This window comes from Pleurodeles waltl, chromosome 8 (assembly GCF_031143425.1).
Source record: "Pleurodeles waltl isolate 20211129_DDA chromosome 8, aPleWal1.hap1.20221129, whole genome shotgun sequence".
In the NCBI taxonomy this organism is placed as follows: domain Eukaryota; kingdom Metazoa; phylum Chordata; class Amphibia; order Caudata; family Salamandridae; genus Pleurodeles; species Pleurodeles waltl.
The window spans coordinates 1,437,361,318-1,437,382,114 of NC_090447.1; the positions used below are offsets into that span (position 1 = coordinate 1,437,361,318).

The 20,797-nt window shown below is 45.0% G+C and overlaps 1 protein-coding gene across 1 annotated transcript in view; it reads right to left on the reverse strand.

Moving 5' to 3' along the window:
* DSCAM (DS cell adhesion molecule) overlaps window positions 1-20,797 on the reverse strand; it is a 1,000,736-nt gene that overhangs the window by 214,491 nt on the left and 765,448 nt on the right. Inside the window, exon 20 of the mRNA XM_069202587.1 lies at window positions 9,518-9,651. Within this exon, the coding sequence (XP_069058688.1) occupies window positions 9,518-9,651 (134 nt within the window). The remainder of the gene's footprint in view (window positions 1-9,517; window positions 9,652-20,797) is intronic.

Below are 20,797 nucleotides of genomic sequence, written 5' to 3' on the forward strand. Positions count from 1 at the left end.
ACTGTTTCAAAGGTTGTCATTTGAAAATAACCCCCCACCCAATGTAATATCTTCCACAGAAACACCAATAGGATGAGGGCGTGCTGTCAGTCTTGTGTACAGACGGGTGACCTCAGCCCTGCACAGGACACGTCCTCTGATGTAGTATCTACAATGATGCATTACGCCCAGTGCACGGCTGAGGAGCCTGTCCTGTGAGAAGGCATCTAGCAGGTGCGTAGGAATGTGCTGGCTTTATTCTTAGCAATGTATGGGTGACAATATAAAGCACATTTGCAGCACTCGCCACGTTGCTTTACATATTAGCCTGACGCGGTTGTCATAGTCCGGCATGTGTTGGGCCGGTGGGACCATTCAGAGTTAGTAACGTATCAACAAGTGCGGCTAGAAAACCAGCAGGGAAGAAACACATGCAGCACCATGTCACATGTACACGTTCATCAGTCTAGTAGGGCACGAGGGCAGAGCGCCTTAAATATCATGCCGTGCCCTTTAAAAGCTGGCAGGGCTGGGACATAGTCAGTCACACATCAGTCATGCATCTGTAGCTTTGACAGTGATGTGACAAGTCAGGTCGTGCTGCGGTTAGTGATAGTCCCACATCAGGCCGCAATTTAGAGAGGGGCTGAACAGAGCTATAAAAGAGGGTACCTCATGGCATGGTCTCCCACTCCTGCCTCTCTTCTTCCAGGAAATCGTTGAGTGAAAGGAAAGAGTAAGTGAAAGCAAACTGCAGACGTGTTTTGCAAAGCCCCCACCCTTTCTATCATGCAGCTTGTAGGAAAGTACTCTCTTTTTCGCATGGTTGCCCCCCACTTTTTGCCTGCTGTCAGAGTGTTTTGACTGTGTTCACTGGGATCCTGCTAATCTGGACCCCAGTGACTATGCTCTCTCCCTCTAAATTCGGTTGCTTAGGACTTAGCACACCCCTAAGTTGGCATTCTGGTGCCCCCATCTAAATCCCTAGTATATGGTACTCAGGTATCCAGGGCATTAGGGCACCAGGGGTTTCCCATAGGCTGCAGCATGTATTGTGCCACTCCTGGGAGCCCATGCAAAATGTGTCTGCAGGCCTGCCATTGCAGCCTGTGTGAAAAAGTGAATGCATCCTTTCACTACAGGTCACTGCACCAGGTCACTGTAAGTCACCCCTACAGCAGGCCCTCATAGCCTAGAGGGCAGGGTGCAGGTACCTGTGTGTGAGGGCACCCCTGCTTGAGCAGAGGTGCCCCTACGAACTCAAGCTCCATTTCATTGGACTTTGTAAGTGCGGGGAAGCCATTTTGCCCATGTACTGGACATAGGCCACTACCAATGCCCAGCTACATAATGGTAACTCCGAACCTGGGCATGTATGGTATCAAACATGTCAGAATCATACCTCAATACTGTTGCCAGTATTGATTATATGATTCTATGTACTCTAGGGGGCTCCTTAGAGGACCCCCAGCTTTGCTCCTACCAGCCTTTTGGGGTTTTCCAGGCGGCCTGCGCAGCTGCCTCCCCATACAGACAGGGTTCTGCCCTCATGCGGCTTGACCAGCTGAAGCAGAGGAAGGCAGAACAAAGGGTTTTCTTTGGGAAAGGGAGACAACACCCTCTTCCTTTGGAAATAGGTGTTACATGACTTGGGAGAGGTAGGCTTCCCAAGCTATAGGTATGCTTTGAAGGGAACATTTGGTGCCCTCCTTGCATAAACCAGTGTACACCAGTCCAGGGACCCCCAGTCCCTGCTCTGGCACGAAATTGGATAATGGAAAGGGGGGGGGGGGGTGACCACTCCCTTGTCCATCACTACCCCCAGGGGTGGTATTCACAACTCCTTCAGGTGGCCACTTGATTCAGCCATCTTGAATTGAGGATGTGCAGAGGCCCCGGGAAGCATCTGAGTGGCTAGGTCAGGCAGATGATGTCACAGCCCCCTCCTGATAGATGATTACCCCTGCTAGGTGACCAATCCCCCTTTCTTGGCTATTTAGGGTCTCCCTCTCGGGTATGTCCTCAGATTCAACGTGCAAGATTCCAGCAGGACTCCTCTGAATTGTTTACTTCATCTTTTGGCTACTGGTACTGCAACTTGACCCTCCAGGAACCGACAATCTGCAACTCCAGCGATGACTCAGCTTTACAACATTGTTTCTCCGGCTCCTTGCAACAACTGCAACATTCCCTGGCAGTACATCCTCTGAGGGCGACAAATCTTCAGCCTACACAAGAAGTAAGAAGGAATCTCCCTCAGAGTGAAGGAGACTCCTCAGCATCTGCAGGCACCAACTGCAATGACGACTGGCTGCGTGGATCCTCTCTCCTCTGAAACTGCGTGGATCCTGCATCACAAGTGGTAGGCTGGAGTGGTCCACGTGGTCCACTTGGTCCTCTCTACCAGATGTCAAACTTGGGAGGCAATAAGCCCTTGCCTCTCCTTGCAGGATAATACCCCTGTGCACTGTGACTCTTGAAGCTACCAAGGCTTGTTTGTTCCTCCTCCAAGGGATCTTCAGGCTCTGTGTAGCCCCGGCCTTCACCACTCTTCCCTGCACAGCACAATCTCCTGCCTGCTGCTCCAGTGATGTGGGGCTCCTCTTCAGGTGTGCTGAGTGGGCCTCAGTGCAACTCCTGTGCCTGCTGCCCTTTGGTCACCTGTGGGGGCTGCCTCCTCTTCTTGTGACTCTCCCTGCTGGTGAAGGTCACCTCCCACTCCTTTCCTTGGGTCGAGTGCCCTGGGCTTTGCTGGTCCTCTTCAGCCTTGCAAATCCTTCTTCTCCGATTCTTGCATTTTCTAAGGCTTGTTGGTGGTTTTCCGGCACCACTGACTGCATCACGACCGCCAATGCGGGACATCACTTGCATAACTTCTGGAACTCTTTTGCTCTCGTGCTACACAGTAATTTCTTCATCCACCGTCAACCTGGTTCTGCATCCTCAGAAAGGTGGGTAGCTTCTGCCACACCCAGACACTCCAACTCGAACTGGACTTGGTCCAATTCTTTTGCAGGTCCTCTTATGTCAGGATCCACCTTTAGTTTCTTCCAGTCTTGCCTGGAGTCTTGCACAGTCCTTCTCCAAAGTTTTCCTGTGGGTTTGGGGAAAAAACAGGTAGTTACCTCGCCTCTTCTGGTCGCTGGGGGTCACCGTGGTACTTAGTTCCTCCAGCTCACCTCTACTGATTCCACTTCCTTGGGTGGGGGACTGCCTTTCACATTCCACTTACTTAGTACATGGTTTGATCTTCCTCAGGGCCTTCACTATTTACTACTGTTTTTACTATTTGCTATTGCTTTTAGTGCTAATCACTGACTTCTAATGTGTACATACTAGTGTATTTACTCACCTCCTTTTGGAGTATTGCCTAGCTGTATTTCAGTATTTGTGTTACTGTAATAAAGTAACTTTATTGTTGTAACACTGTGTTGTTCTTTCATATGTGTAAGTGCTGTGTGACTGTAGTGGTATTGCATAAGCTTTGCATGTCTCCTAAATAAGTCTTGGCTGCTCATCCACAACAACCTCTAGAGAGTCCTGCCTTCCCAGACACTGCCTACACTTCACTAATAGGGGATACATGGACTTGGTATAAGGTTATAACACCATAGGTGCTCACCACACACCAGGCCAGCTTCCTACACAGCTGTTCGTTTTAAGGGCAGTAGAATGGATAGAGGACAGGTTATTACCTGGCAGATTCACAAGGAACCTCTGCCTGCACAGCAGAGCCTAGAAATTAGGAGGTGGGTGCAGGTAAACTCCAACACATGGCAGCAGCAGAGATTTTGCCAAACTCTACACTCCAAGTGGAACGCGGAGTGGCAAAACCCTGTGAACTTCTCCGATGGCACGAGATTACCTCCAACCCCTAATCTAGAGCTGTATAGTAATATTTTAATGAGTAGAGATATGAAGAAGATCTCATTGGTGATTCTCATCAATCAAAGCAGCATTATGTTAGGTAAACATCGATCGGATTTGATGAACCTGGTAGTCCATGAGGTTAATATCATTGGCAATTCTAACATCAAACTTTCCATCATCACAATAGATGCAGAAAGAAGTTTGTGTGCAAGAGTTGGGATTTTCTACGAGAAGTAATCTTTGCAGGACTTTTTGCTATGCCGAGTCAAATGCAGACAGCATGGATTCACCATAATTACTAACATATGGGGCATTCCAGCTCTCTTTCTCTGCACTGGCGCAGTCATGGCTGCCAACACAGGCACACTTGCACCATGGTGCAGGAGTGCATGCGTTACAGCCAGGGTTCTTTTTGTTCAGGACGGCGCATTGTTCTGCACAAAAACAATTCCAAGAGGCATTTTCCTATTTGTATGTGTGCTGCAAAATAAAGCTCTTGTAGAAAGAGGAAATAATCATATTTCTCCTTGTTACGCCTCACCAGGAAGGCATAGCATTTTGACACATTCTGTAGTTTACTAATCTTAGTAAATCTGGGAATCCACCAACAACCATGGGTGGATGCATGGGAACACCCACACTCCACTCTTGGAACGCCTCCCTGCTGCAAGGTAACGCAAGGCATTGAAATGCGGTGCCTTGTGTTAATCAAGATTTCCTATGCCAAGCAAGGTGGCTCTATGTGGCATAGATAATCTGATTTAAGGGATTGTGATGCCTTTAAGCGCCTTGCATAACACAAGGGCAGTGCAAGCCCTTGATAAATCTGGGCCTAGGTTTTGGACTCCCTGAAAAGTAAGGGCCATATTTATGAAAGAGTTGCATCGCTTTTAGAACACGCAATGGAGTGCATAAGCAACGTAACCCTTAAAATGTGATTTATCAAGCCACGCAAGGCCACATTGCAAGGCCCTGGGTGGATTGATAAATCTAGAGTGACACAACACATTACAAATCAGTGTGTTGGGTTAATCTACCCTATGAGAGTGTTCCATGGGTGGTGCGTGGGTATTCCCCTGCAACAACCACGAATTTTGACCACATTAACCATGAGTGGTAGACCTGTTTATGCACCAAAACTACTATGCCTCACAAGTGAGGCATGAGGAGAAATATTTTTATTTCTCCTCATTTCTTTCCTCTTCCTATGTGTGCTGCATTTTACAACATGGTGCAAGGGTGCCTGCGTTGTCGCTAGGCAACCAAAAGTGTGGCTGTGCTTGGTAAAGGCACGAATGCACCATAATATTTTAAATATGGCATATTCCTGTTCTTTCCCTGTCACACAGCACAGTGCAGCAAGGTGACATGATGCACTGCATGACAATTTAATACATATCCTCTTTAATGTTTCCAAAATTGAAACTATGTCACAGGGTACCCGCCTGCATGCTAGTCTCTGTATCAGCTTAAGTCCTCAGTAAGATATCTGAGCACTTAGATTTTCGTGACAGGCCTGCTATTTTTTTTAAGGCAAATTGCAAGCAGCCCCTTTACAACATGAATAAACCACATAAATGATGGCACTCAATGCTAATTTCTATTTTGGATGAAGCAGTGTATTTGAGGAGAATATTTCAACCAGGTAAATGTCCACCTTGTCTCACTACCGATTAAGTTGCCAAAGCTGCTGAATTACTTTGTATGAGGTAAGAAAAAGGCATGTTCGTCCTGGATAAACTTATGAGCGCGAAAGACATTATGGCCCTCATTACAACCCTGGCGGTCAAAGTCCGCCAGGGCTGTTTTGGAGGTTGTACTGCCAACAGGCTGGCGGTACAAACTTGCGGATTATGGCCACGGTGGAAGTGCCGCTGTCGCACCGCTGGGACCGGCGGTTTACCGCCATGGTTGTCCCGGCGGTTTTAATCTGCCAGGGCAGCGCTGTTTGTAGCGCTGCCCAGGGGATTACGAGTCCCCTTCCTGCCAGCCTTTCCATGGCAATAGGAACCGCCATGGAAAGGCTGGTGGGAAGGGGAGTCGCGGGCACAGCAGACGGTAAAAAGCGTGACAAGTGCATTTGAAGCCGGCTCACATGTTGCGGCCCACATCCCCGCTGGCCCGGCGAGCGGAAACTCTGTTTCCGCCCGCCAGCCCAGCGGGGCTGTCAGAATGGGCACGGCGGGAGTGCGCCCGCATTGGCGGCCGCACAGCAGTTACAACTTGGCGGGAGGTGGTGGCCGCCTGCCAATGTTGTAATGAGGCCCTATATGCCTGGCTCTGCAAGGCTTTGAGAAATATTATTTGGCAGCCTATATGGGCTAGTGACAGAACATTAAAGCACCCACTTCTATTGCTAGCAATGCTTTTCAATCAAAGATCCAGCTCTGTGGCTAGGTTTGGGTGGCACAGTTTTTGAAAGGAGTGCAACTGCTAAATTTAAAATCAATTTGCCAGGCTTCCGCTGAAGTCCGGATGTTCCTGGGGAGTCCATACTCTAATAAATTCCTACCTCGGAGCGGGAGATCTGGGCTTTTAAATATATTTTGAATATCAAACTGGTAGTCCTATTAAAACTAGCAAGGTTGGAGCGGTAGGAGGTAGGTATCTTGCGTGCTAAGATAGGAAGTGAATTTACCGTCTTTTTAAGATTTTTAAAGTGAGAATCTTTTAGATGAAGTACTTGTTTACGAACCCCATGAATGGCCTATTAGAGGAGTCTCTGTCTGGTATCAGATACCGATTAGAGCTCCGTGATTGATGATTGGACATTGATGTTGGAATGGGTGAAGATCTGGGGACAGAACTACAAGTTCCTGGTTGCACATCCCCCATCAGATTGCTGCGCCTGACTGACCTAGTGACCCTGATCAAAAATCACCTCTTCGTGGTGTACGTGGCACAGGTGGCTAACAATAAAATCTTTAAGATCTTTAATGATGCTCTGGATCGTGTCCCAGGTGAGACTCAGGGGATGCTACTTAGCCCAATAAAACCACTGAACACCAGAAGCAAGCCCAATTAAAATTGCTTATTGTCTTCAGTGGTCATGGGGGAAATCAATTCTCACGCTAGCCCAGAGGGTTAATCCCTGTAATCGCAGGGTTAAATAATGACGAATTGGCCCATCCTCTCATCCATCTGTTGGAAGTGGAATGGGAAGACTGCCGTGCGTGAGAGATTAAAAAAACACACACACGCATGTGCACACACACACACACACACACACTGGCCCAGATTTATGACAAAGTGGCACAGCGTGGTGCTGCACCAAAAATAGCAGCACCGGGCTGCGCCACTTTCGGAAATGCAGGAATATGGTGAACCCCTGTGTTTCCCTCTGCGCCAGCACTGAATTAAGCTGCCTGCGCCAATGCAGGCATCCTTGCACCATAGTACAAGAGTGTCTGTTTTGAGGGGATAGATTGTTTATGTGCAGGAAGGCCTACCTTCCTGCACATAAACAATCTACAATGGCAATTTGCCACTTCTATGTGTGCTGCAAAACGCAGCACACATAGAAGTACCAAAGCGCCATTTTGAAATGATTGTTTATGTGCAGGAAAGGGCACTTTCCTGCACATAAACAATCATTCATGGCCTTTTGCTTCTTCTATGTGTGCTGCAGAATGCAACAGAGAGAGAGAGAGCAAAAACTAGGAGAAATAAAAGTATCCCTTCTCGCTGTGCCATGCGAACACCACACCTCAGATTTACACCTTCTTTTGAATCTGGGGCAGCATTAAAAGCATTGGGTGTAGTGGTGGAACGCCCACAGCAACACCCACTGCACGCCCCTCTTCCGCAAAAAACTGCTTCGGAGGGTCCAAAAAGTGGCTTAACACTTCCTTGTAAATATGGTGCAGTGAAAAAAGGTCACGACGTTCTGGTGGTGGTAGCGACTTGTAAATCTGGCCCACTATCTCCAACCACTGAGCTAGCTGCTCACAACAATGCAATCTTCAAACTTATAGGACAGCTTGAAAGACGATCATGATGTAAATGACAAGAGTCTTCTATCACATCAGAAAAGAAAGCCTTGAGAAAAGTGATTTGTGACCCCGGCAGTTGCAGAATTTCCTTTGGGCTTCATCCAGCAGAGATTATGTCAGCACAAAAATTGAGAGATGGATTTCAATATGATAAACAAGCGAGGATTAAGAGCGCCCTCTAGTGCCCACACTTGACCGGCACGCTGGGCTGCGTATTATTTAATTTCTTCCACTTTAAGCTTCTAAAACATTTTTAAATGTAATAGACGGAATAAATTCGCCCCCTTAACAATTTCAGATTCGATCTGTAACAAAATATAGATATTAGACCGAGAAAGTAGCAAAGAACTAACCCGGGTACCGGAGATTACAAACTGACCCAATATGACAGCTGCTAAATAAAAGGTAAATAAAAAAGTAAAGTTGCCATATTTTGCTGTGATTTCCGAGTTATCGCGTCCTACCATCTTTTAAGTAGGTGCCAGATTGCTGCTATTTTCTGTTCTAGTATATTTTCCCTTACAATGAAACGTACATATTGATGTAGTTTTAATAAATGGGAGTCTGCAAACGTGTATAAACATTCGTCTCTCATTTCATTAGTAGAATCGAGTTGCAATATTTCGCTGGTCACCTGTGATAACCAAATGAGGAAGCTGGTCAGCTGTAATAGTGGAGTACAGTTGAGTTCTGACTTCATAATGCCTGCTGCCAGCAGGCAAGGTGAAAGAAAGATAACAGAGGATAATTACACCTACAGTTTAAACAACAAACCAGAATTGGCTTTTTCCTTCTTCTGATCAGAAATGAAATATCTATAGCAACGATGTTTTTCTTCTGCAAGCTACAGCCCTTATAGGAAGGACAGAATCTCTCTGCATGTTTTCACACATTCTGAGCTAAACATTTATTTTAATACAACTTATATTAAAGAGACTGTAGCAGTTGTTGCAGCAAAGTACTGTTTTTGATGTGTATATTTGAGAACTGCAGTCTTCATTCATTCTTCATGTCTGCAAACATACTGACTCTTTCATATGAAAGAAGAAGACAAGATGGAAGCAGTTTTTGGTAAAGGTTATTGTTCGGCCATTCGGCCTCGTTCCTCTACATGGTCATGGAACTCCTCAGCAACTTGCAACATTCTAATAATGTACAGCAAGCCATATATAGTTGTTTTACATAAAGCTGACTTATCTTGTGCAGAGTGCTGCTCAGCATCAGATGATGCAGTAATGGGATAGAAGCTAAAAGCAGCCTGGGAAACTATGCCCATACCTGACCCATATTATACCGAATGAGTGCAGTGCGTGAGTCCGAGCAGAGTGGTGCGTGAGTGAATACAAATATGCCTCTGTGAATTTGCAAGGGGTGGGTGGGAACACATTACATATGTCTGGAGGGAAACTGTATGTGTTCCATCAGGCTTAAGTCCATCCACCTTATAAGCATCCCCGAGGTCTCCCTGTGTTCCATATGCTCACCCAATCCCGTAGTACTTACAAAGTAAAACAGTGGGGAGGTTAAATAACAGGCTTCAAAGGTCTGTCCATCATACAAATACAAAGTGGGGTGAAGGATAATACAACTTAAAAAGAGTTGACACAAATAGGTGTTTAGGAGGACAGACAGCAAAACGTACAGTACTTGGCAACAACAGATTGTGCAAGACTCACCGTAGGGTATGGGAAGGAGCAGAAGACGGTGTACTTCCTGATGATGCCGTTTAACTTCAGGGGAGGGAGCCAAGACACGAAGACGACAGAAGCCGAAGCGGCAGCTGCTTTCACACCAGCCGTGGGACCTGGAACTGGAAGAGCATCAAGTTTTATTATCTGCCCTAACTTTATAGATAAACATTTCCAGTGCACTCCACTTTTCCATATATGTCCAAAGGATCTTTGATGGCCTTTGTTAGGAGATATTGGGCCTGATTACCACCTTGGCGGATGGGAGCCTTTGCATGGCAGTGGAAGCTGGCAGACACAGGAGTCGTAATCCCCAGGGTAGAGCTCCTTGCAGCACTGCACTGGCTGATTAAGACCGCCGGCACTGCCAAGCTATCGGCTGGCGAAAAAGTGGCGGTTTCGGCGGTCGGACCGTGGCACTTTCACCATGGTCATAATGTAGCATTAGCGGCAGTCCGACCACCACCACGACTCTGGCGGTCGTAGGACCACCAGACTCAAAATGAGGGCCTCAGTTCTTTACACCCAAAATTTACATCAATTTATTGATAGATCTTTAAAAATAATTGGGATCCCTGGTGTTAGAAATGGGGTCTTTGGTTGGCAGTCAGTTTGCCCCCTGTCCAAGCAAAGACTTTCACTGTAGTCAGGGCAAAGAAGAAACACACCCGGTTTACCCCCGCTCACCCCCTGGTAGCTTGGCACAAGTAGAAAGGCTTAACCCAGAGGCAATGTGTAAAGTATTTGTACCAACACACACAGTAATACAGTGAAACACTACAAAATGGACACCACACAAGTTTAGAAAAACAGTAATACTATCTAAATAAAACAAGGCTAAATACAATAAAAATCCACAATACACAGTTAAAAATATGACTTTAGCAATGAAAAACACAAAATTAGTTCCTAAAGGCACAAATGCTGCAATCAAAGCGGCGTCATGACAGAGTCGTTTTCCACAATGCGATGCCACTGGCGCTAATACGGAGTCACATGGACCCCCAGGCACACTACCTTAGCAAAATGTGTGGAAAACAGGCCTGTACCCAGAGTCGGGGAGGGAGGCATTCATGGATCCGATGCGGTGTTGGTGCAGGTGCTGCGGGGCGAAGGAGCGGGGGTGTCACAAAGAGGCATCAGGTCCTTTCTGCAGAGCATTGGAGATGAGGCACCGACGGTTGAGAGGAGTCGGTTCCATGGTACCTCCGGCAAAGTCGAAGTTTGACGAAGTCACGATACTGCAGGGCGACCTCACGGGGTCGCTATCACATCACAGGGTCACAGGCGCTGCGACGGAGTAGGGTGTCACGAACGTTGGGTGGACGACACTCCAACTCATAAGTTTGTGCAGACATCAGCGGCTGCAGCGACATCGGTCCTACGTTGACAGTGAGGTAGTCGAGGCCTTAGCGAGGTCCACGGATCCAGGTATAGGCAGCGTCGCAGGCTTCATGCAGCGGCGTCCTTAGTGAAATCATACGGAGTCGTCCAGCGTTGTTTTACAGGATTTTCACCAGAGATTTACTTCCAGGGGCCCAGGAACTGGAATGGCAGCCTCTGGCAAACTAGAGTCCACAGCATGCAGATTAAGAGACTGGTTGGTGAAGCCTCTGCTGTCCCTGAGGCTTCCAAAAGAGGAGGCAAGCTCGTTCCAAGCCCCTGGAGATACTTCTCAAGCAGGAATGCACAACAAAGTCCAGTCTTTGTCCCCTTTCACAGGCAGAAGCAGCAACTGTAGGATAACCCATCAAAGCACAGTCACAGGCAGGGCAGCACTTCTCCTCAGCTCTTCAGCTCTTCTCCTTGCAGAGGTTCCTCTTGAATCCTTTAAGTAATCTAAATTCTGGGGTTTTGGGGTCCAATATTTACACCCCTTTCTGCCTTTGAAGTTACCCAACTTCAAGGGAAAGTCTCTGTTGTTTACAGGATCCTGCCTGGCCCAGGCCTGGCTATAGACACACACCAGGCGGTTGGAGACTGCTCTGTGTGAGGGCAGGCACAGCCCATTCAGGTGTAAGTGACCACCCCTCCCTCCAGCCTAGCCCAGATGGCCCATTAGGATATGCAAGTTACACCCCAGCACCCTTTATGTCACTGTCTAGTGGAGCTGCACAAACAGCCCAACTGTCAGTTTGACCTGAGCAAGGAATCCACAAACAGGCAGAGTCACAGAATGGTTTAAGCAAGAAAATGCCTACCTCCTAAAGGTGTAATTTTCAAACTAACAATCTAAAAACCAACTTTTCTAACAGGTGTTTTTTTTAAATTGTGAGTCCAGAGACCCCAAACTCTGCATTTCTATCTGCTCTCAAAGGGAACCTGGACTTTAAGGACATTTAAAGGCAGCCCCCATGTTAACCTATGAGAGACATAGGCCTTGCACCATTGAAAACCGAATTTGGCAGTATTACACTGTTACGACATGTAAAAACACACCAGCACATGTCCTACTTTTATCATACACAGCACCCTGCCCATGGGCTATCTAGGACCTAGCCCATGGGCTATCCAGGACCCACCTTAGCGGTGATTTACATATATAAAAAGGAAAGGTTTGGGCTTGGCAAGTGGGTAGACTTGCCAAGTCGAATTGGCATTTTAAAACTGCACACACAGGCACTGCAGTGGCAGGTCTGAGCCATGTTTACAGGGCTACTCATGTGGGTGGCACAACCAGTGCGGCAGGCCCACTAGTAGCATTTGATTTACAGGCCCTGGGCACCTCTAGTGCACTTTACTAGGGACTTACTGGTACATCAAATATGTCAATCATGGAAAAGCCAATTACACACAGAATTTACACAGGGAGCACTTGGACTTTAGCACTGGTTAGCAGTGGCAAAGTGCCCAGAGTACCAAAAAACAGCAAAAACAGAGTCCAGTACACAGCAACAACCTGGGAAGTAGTAGCAAAAAGTTAGGGGAGACCACGCCAAGGATGCCAGGTCTAACACCTGGCACTGCTTTTGAGTATGGCTCCTCAAACTTTAAAAAAGCTTTCCACCATATTGCCCCAACTTGCCTGAGTAGACATAATGTCTGCATGTTACAATTTAATTTAAAATATCTTAATAGATATTATATATTTTAAGCAAAATAACTCTCTTTTGGACTAGGGCTACCGTTACTGTATTTTTAGAAGTAACTTACTCTCCTAAATGTGTTGCTATGAAGTAGGCAAGTTGGCACAAAATGTAAGAATTATAGGGTAGGTTGGCATGCGGACTGATTCAATATTTTCCCACTTCTAATCTTCATTAATTACTTTGAGGCATGCAAGTGTGGATTTGGCGAGAAAAACTAGGACTGGTGATGCTGTAAGTATTCCTCAATGATATAATCAGTTCTGTTAAGGGTCAGATCTTGTACCGTTTGATTTAAATATTTCTTAGGAGCAAATTTACTTTTGTTCATATCCTTAGTTGAATTTTTGCAACTTTAACAATGTTTTAATATGCTCAACCTGAAGGGGCCTCTTACTGAGGACAAATCTCAAGGATTTAACCTTTTTCTAAACTGGGAGGGACGGAAAGAAGCCAGTTTTGTGTTAGTAAATTACCATGAAAAGTCAATATTAGTGAAAACTCAGGGACAGATTTATGGAAAGTGGCACTGCACCGAGTGCAGCGCCACTTTCCCTGCGCCCCTTAGCACCCCCACCACCACCATGTGTGCGCCGTATTTAAAATATGTATTTAAATGATGCTATTGATGTACTCTGCAGGGGTAGCACCAAAATATTGGTGCTACTCCTGCAGAGTACATAGGGCCCCATTCTAAAGTATGGAAGCCCCCTTTTAATGACTGCTATTGAACAGGCGTTAAAAGTGCCGTTAAAAATGGCGCAAGGAAATCTCATAGATTTCCTTATGCCATTTTTCCAGCTCCCCTAAAGGGTGAACGCCCCGTTTACATACATTATGCCTGGCACAGGCGTAACGTAGAGCAAAGGGTTACAGAGTGACGCAATGCATGCATTGCACCACTCTGTAAATACGGCGCGGGGATTTTGGGCTTGCTGGGCCACATTAACGTAAAAAATAATTATGTTAATGTGGCGCAAGGTGGCGCTAGGGCATCATAAATATGCCCCTCAGTTTTCAAGGTATTTTCACTGCATTTGAATTGAGACACCCAAGACTTGATTTGCTTCATGCATTTAGAGAGAATTGACATCTTCCAGAGAATTTACCATGAGGTAGAGCTGAATATCATAAGGTTGCAACATGGGTGTCCAATGACAACACATTGGGAATCATATGTCGACATTATATACCTTCCAAATCTCTCCAAAACTTCTGAAAGAAATTCTGAATATTAAATCACATCTACACCTTTTTTGTAGACAGATAGGAATGCAATGCGTTTGGCTCCATCAAAACTGACTACATTTTCCACACAAATGATTTGGCTACATGTACTTAGGCCTCATCACGCAAAGGCCAGATTTGGAAGTGAGGATACTGTGAGTCTGGAATCTCAAAGTCTAATCCCTATCCTTGCATAGCAATATGTTCATTACTAGTTATAGTCCCCAGAATAGTAAATAACTATGGAGACCTGGGTAGCTGGCAAAAATTCCCATTCCTCATTCTGTGGACTATTTCAGTGATAATACTCAACTTTTCTGCCCTGAGCAGTTGGAAAATGTCAGCTGCAGGTGGATTGGGGTGTGGGTTGGGGGATGGGGAGAGAGGAGCAGATGTCAGGAGGGAGGGGTGGTTGGCCTGTCTGGAGAGAGTGTTTTATGATAATGCTGGAGAAGGCAGATGGGGTTCAAGTTTTCTCCTCCCACAGAGCCAGACCTCTCCAGCTGTGCTTTTTTTACCAAGTGCTGATCCACAATTGGTAAAATTGGATTTAGGACTTTTGGACCTGAAAATTTGAGGTCCTGAAGCAACGAACCACTCATAGTGTGGTGGAGCCGTATGACCCTTGGAGATACTACCCTGCCATAGCTGGCCTTTGGGTGTTCGTTTAGAGTTTAGAAGAGTGGGAATACTGATGTAAATTACTGGTGCTCTCGCTCTACCAAATTCAGAATTCTCTTGGCCCATTTCAAGGTGGGGGAAGTACAGGGATTCCAATGTCAGAGCCTCATCTGACTCCTCTGTTAGAAACATTTGACCGGAAGACTCATCTGCCACAGAGCCATAAGCTAATAGTGGCAGTCACCACTCACCTACTGGTAACAGGATCACCATCACTAAATTTGTCCTAGCATGGCAGTTCATGTGCAGAACAAAATGTTCAGTGGCTACCACACATAAGAAGAAAAGTCCTTGCATGTTAGGGTGACTGATCATTTTTGTTTATCAAGAACAAACTCCAGCTTTGAGAGTTAATTCTTGAGAAAGAAACATGTCTCTACTGTAATCAATCATGCAAAAACTTTTTTAGCTTAAATATCACCATCTCCTGCCTTCAAAGGTGATCTATTTTGCTCATAAACTACTGTCCTTTTCAGTTCTTGTAGTTGGCGGCAAATCTGTTGAAATATAACCATTATTTACCCCTTTTTTCTTGCCAAGACAAGGTGAACCAATATGAGCAAAGTTGCTATCAACCCCTTTGTGATAAACATCTCCCAAAAGGAGGCACTGTGGTTGCTTCAGACAGCATTAACCCCTTCGAATCTCATAACTCAGGAAGAACAGGTGACATGTCGTTCACTTGAGACCCCTGGCTCTTCATATGAAAAATTAAAGACTGCCCTGGGGAAAAGGCACAAATAAGGTGGAATATAAGATCATCAGTACCAATTGTGACACACAAATCAGCTATCAAGACTCAAGCTTGCAAAAGCCTACCTGACTACAGCATGAGGTCTCTCCTTGAACAACTGTGAGAAGACAGCTCACATTCTTGCATAACAGGTTTTTTTTTGGTAGCAAAATACTGAATGGATAGTGCCTATCTAAGACAGGTGGTAACTCATCTAAAAGTGTAAGTTGCCTATGTTTGATAGCTTACTCTGCACTTGTTCAACCTGGGGAATCTGGAGGCGCAGGCATTGGTCTTGAGAGCTAAGGGACCACTTTTTATGGTGAGTAAAAGACTGTTCATGACTACTCATAGCTGCACGCATTATTGGTCCCAAGAACCACCATATGTTGATCCAAAGGTCACATTCACAGTGTGGCGCTGTTTGGGCCATTGTGGCCCCCGACCCTCCACAGCAGCTGCAATGTAGATATACCACAAATGAGACTGCTGGGATGGATGTCTGGTGTCCATGCTAGCCCTCAACCCGGCACCTCTACTCTCCTGCATGAGTCGCAAGACAGTTCCCATCCTATTAATATCAATGAGCCACTTTTTTTGCTCAGCGGGGATTTTGAGAGCTCCCCATACCGCAAAGGGTGAGGCTTGTTACAGGGCAATGCACAAAATGCCATGATGATTCTCTTTAGGACCCCTGAGCTAAATGTCATTGAATGGGAAATGGTCTCCTTTCTGTCACACACAAAGCATCATCTGCAGGTACTTACAAAGGACCATGGGCCCACTGCAGAGATATTGGTCTAATTTGCAGTTGAAAGTCAAGACACGCTTGGCTCAGACATCCACCATTCTGAATTTCTCATAAAAATATACTGTGGAGTTGAGTACTTACAAGTAATACCCTAGATGAACTCAACCTGTTGTCCATGTGAGTTGAGTATAACAAGTAATATTAAATTGAGTTGTAGGAATATTTGTTATTTAGAGTGTATAAAACGGCAAAAGTGTAGTGTGAAGTGCTACAAAAGCAATCTATTATTGTTATGATTATTATGAATGGTGTATATTTTGTGTGTAGTGGAGTTGTGTTGAGTATGCTGTTACTGGTTAAGATGTTCTGACATTAGATGCACCTTTAGAGTGCGCATTATAAGTTCTGCTTAGTTTGCCAGAGATTCCCAAAAGAAAGATGTGCGCATCAAGAGGGGAAGGAAGTTCCAGGTCTGAGCAAGTTCCATGCCCGAGAAACTAAAAGAGAAAGAACAGCCACCTTGTTGTGCTCTGTGGTACTGAGGTAACTTCAACAAAGAGGCAGAAGAGGACTAAAGTCCAAGTAGGGTGATACAAGGGCTAAAAATGTGTTTTGAAGGTGGCTCACTGGGCCTTAGGAAGCCCATGCAGATGTGAGAGATGCTTGGAAACAGGAGTGTGACGAGGAAGGCCTAAGAGTAGTAAATCTCCGGATGAGCTAAAGATGCTACATTTGATATTCAGTGACATCCTGCTACCGAGCTTTGCCATAGTCTAGTTGGGATTCTGTGGTAATGGGGAGGACCATGAAACTGTTCTCCAAGGGAAGAAAAGGATGGCTTTTCGTGAATAATTTCATCCAGAGGAAGCATGTGGTGGACATTTGAACAATTTGTGGGCGTAAGGTAGGCATAAATCTTAAATTACAGACTGCAGCCATAGACTGAGGACAGGACCAAAATCTAAGGACTACCAGCCAAAGGACCATGCAGGCATAGGGCCACTGAAATGGCTATCCCCTCTGAATCTCTGTTCAGCCTTACACAGTTAGCAACTGCTGATAACCAAACTAGGGAAGCTGGAATTGGTCACAATAGAATGCTTACCCATCCTAAGAATTGTTTAGATGTTTGAGATGTACAATGTAAAAATAAATGTTTCTTCTACTCCTCCTCATTGCTAGCTGCTCCGCATATCAATCCCTGCCACGCCCTGTTCGGAGATGTGATGATGGAAGCCAGTTACCTCCCATAGCCTTGATTCTGAGAGTCACAAAATGAAGCAAACTAGGGCCCATATTTATACTTTTTTAGTGCCGTATTTGCGTCATTTTTTGACGCAAAAGCAGCGGAAACGTACAGTTTGAGACGCTTTTGTGTCAAAATGCGGCGCTAAAAAAGTATAAATATGGGCCTAAATAGTTAAACTAGGAGTAAGCAGGGAAATCTAAACCACGTGACTTATATGATGCCCAGTGTATCCCAGATGCTCAATGTAGATACAACAGGTGTCACCTTATTCAGAAATTGAAATAAAATCACTGTGAAATGGTCCACTGCGTATGTTATCTCCCTCATGCAATATAAAAGGCACACCCTTATAACGACACCAGTGCACACTCAGTACCATAATTGTGCTCTTTGTATAGCATGTGAAATAAACAGTGACTACTGACACCTACTTCGAAGGCATGTAATTTATCAATCGTGAAGGATGAAAGGCTGCGAGGCTTCATAACTTTCAGAACTTCATAACGTTCTTCTGGCTCATCACCCAATGTGCTCTGGCTCTATAACCAATGGGGGGGCTTGGGTAGTTTAGAGAGCAACGGATCCCAAAGAGTAAGCCTGGAGTTGTAATGGATACTGCACAAAACATGGATGTCTATATTGCATCGAAAGGACGCTCTTTGGGCCTTTTACCTAAACATTACCAATTAACAACACCTTGTTTGTGTATAGCACTTTGTAATGCAATGGTCGTTTCACTGTAAATACGCGAAATTGTTCAGTGTAATTGCACTCATTTTAATTTCCTCGGAAGGATGAAAGGCTGAACTGGCCTTGCTGGGATTGGAACTCATGACATGCAGACAAAACAGACATCGAGTCTTTAACTCACTGATTTACACATAATATGCTGTGGGGAAATTAGCAATATGGACACAAATATCTCTACACTGAGTGATAACTACCAGTGAAATTTGATTTAGAAATGGAGCAAGAGGGAAATTACGTATCACTTTGACTCACAAAATCAGTAGAATTAGACCAGAGACAAATGAGAAACCTCCAGAGGTATCACTCACTGAACAGCCTAGCACTTAGTTTGTGAGACTCAAAATTAGGTCAGGATGATAACTGCTTTTCATTCTCCCACCTTTGCGTCTGCTGCGGATGGCAATCCACTTATATGATCCTATTAGAAACCAGCAGCAGACTGTCTTCAGCCCATTATTGGTCTTCAGTTCATTACAGCGGTCCCTGGCCCACCTCAAACTCTGCTAGCATCAGTATTTATGGGGCGCACCAGAGAATCTTCCACGCCAATAATAGATCTATTGTAATATGCTAACACTGGTGGTTTGGAGATTTACGCGGCTCGTTGTCAAATTAGTGCTGATTTAAGGGCTTAATCTTGAAGAGATGTTCAATATGTCACTGGCAAGGGTTTAATTCACCACGCAGCCAGGAACCCCAATCGATGAAGCGACTCCTGAACATTAAATTCTAGTCCGTTTTTCATTCCACAGAGAGGATGTCTACCTGTGTGCATTTAACTCTGGTCTTACTTTGGTAGATATTTATACACATCTTCTTTCAAGATCCATGTTTATTTACTTATGTACGTATTTATTCATTTATGTTGCAGTTTTCTATGGCGTGAACTGGGTGCTATAAGGTGGAGCAGACTGAGAAGACCTGAGATGTCCATCCACCTGCCAGGGCTTAGTATCTTATGAACTGCTTGGGCAAGTTGTCCTTTCAGAGATCCGGGATGCATGTCCATTGAGTGGCCTGGGCTCAATGTAACCTGAATGGCTCACGCTGGCCATCCCTCGAGTGGTCAAGGCTGGATGTTTCTAGAGCTGTTCAGGTTGGATGTCCTTCATGCCACACTGTGAATATAATCTGTGCAGAGATGCCTGTGAGGGGCCAGCAATTGGTTACAAGGTGGTTGTGAGGTAGGATATGCAGTACAGAAGGTGTCCAGTAAAACACACTGTTAAAAACAGGTTTTAATATTAGCATGTACAGTAAGGAGGTATATTATCACTCCGTGCAATTGACCTAAATCAGCAACAGATCAGTGGCACAACTTTTAATGTAGCCAACAAGTGATGGCAAAATTTAATTAACTGTAATCTGACGCTGTCTGGAGGCATCAGAGCACCACACATGCTGGAAGGTGGAAAATGTACAGTAGTTATTGGATTTAATACATCTCTATATTCACACATGATGAAAGAGGTGAATACTACATTGTGGGGGACAGATATATTCACTATGGTGAGGGCTCTGCAGTGAGAACATGTTTAGTGGTGACTTAAAGCCTTGCATTAGCAAAAAGCACAAATGATGAATGGAATGCTGAACAATGCACCCCGTCACAAAGTTCTGGGTTTTACCCATCATTTTTGCCCACCAGCCATCCCAGTATGGACCCCGACATATGCAAGTCAGTCTTGACACTGTTCCCGTTGGGAATAGTCCAGTCCAAATTGCCAAGCCAAGGCCTGCATTGGCAGAGCTGGCAATGCGAGAGTTCAATGAGTAGGTCAGCTTTTTGCAGTTTTAACTATTTAGAGGATGTTGCTGAAGTGGGGTCAAGTTATGTTATTAATTACACATCTGTATCCATTCAGCAGTATTGGTGGTCTCGCTAAGAATAGTCCATGTCGGCCTGAAGTAGGACATGAAGGCTGAAGTGTTGAGGTTGGCCTTAAAGGTACGACAAGCATGCACAGTGTCATCCACAACTCTGCTTGTTATACTCAGGAATGAGGTTGGAGATTTCAGCAGTGAGATTTGTAATACCTGGCATTTAGCTGCATGCATATCAGAACAGTGCCTGTTCTAGAAACTGTGTAGCTGTGATGGTCTATGATATTAATGAGTGTATTTGTCTTTACATGAATGAGGTGAGAGAATCTGGGGTGAATGTAGGGATGCTGGGAACAGGGAACTGAGCTAGATGTAGGCACATTGTTTTGAGTTTGTTATACAAGTGACACCATGAGAAGTGAGTAACTCCTATTCCTTATTCTTTTTAGTTTTATTGGGAGTTTCCCAAATTTTCTAATTATGAAAAAATGTCCTGCTTTTGATGAAGAATGTGACAGAGAAACAGTTTTCTTCATAAGAAAAACAATAATCAAAAAACTTGAACTGATCATGTAATTAAGTACTCCTCATTAAAAACTAATTCTCAATTTGTTAAAGGAATATGCATTAAACAGTAATGTAATTTACTTTCTAGGAGAAATACTTCAAAGCACAAATATTCATAAATTTAAATGAGTCCCCACTGATACATCTTAATCTCCCAAGTACAAAGTGATTGATTGCATGGCAATTTTAAATCCCCAAGAGAAATTTGTAATCAAAAGAACAACACATCTTGCTGGTCTATTGCTGTAGAGTGTGTGACTGCTGACAAGAATGGTGACATAATTCACTTGATTATAGATGCTTGTGACAGTTTGGACAACATCAGAGTATCATGTTTGTTGGGGTACATTAGAGCATGCAGCCATAGAGCCATAAAATGCAGAATTACGAGAAAGAGAGG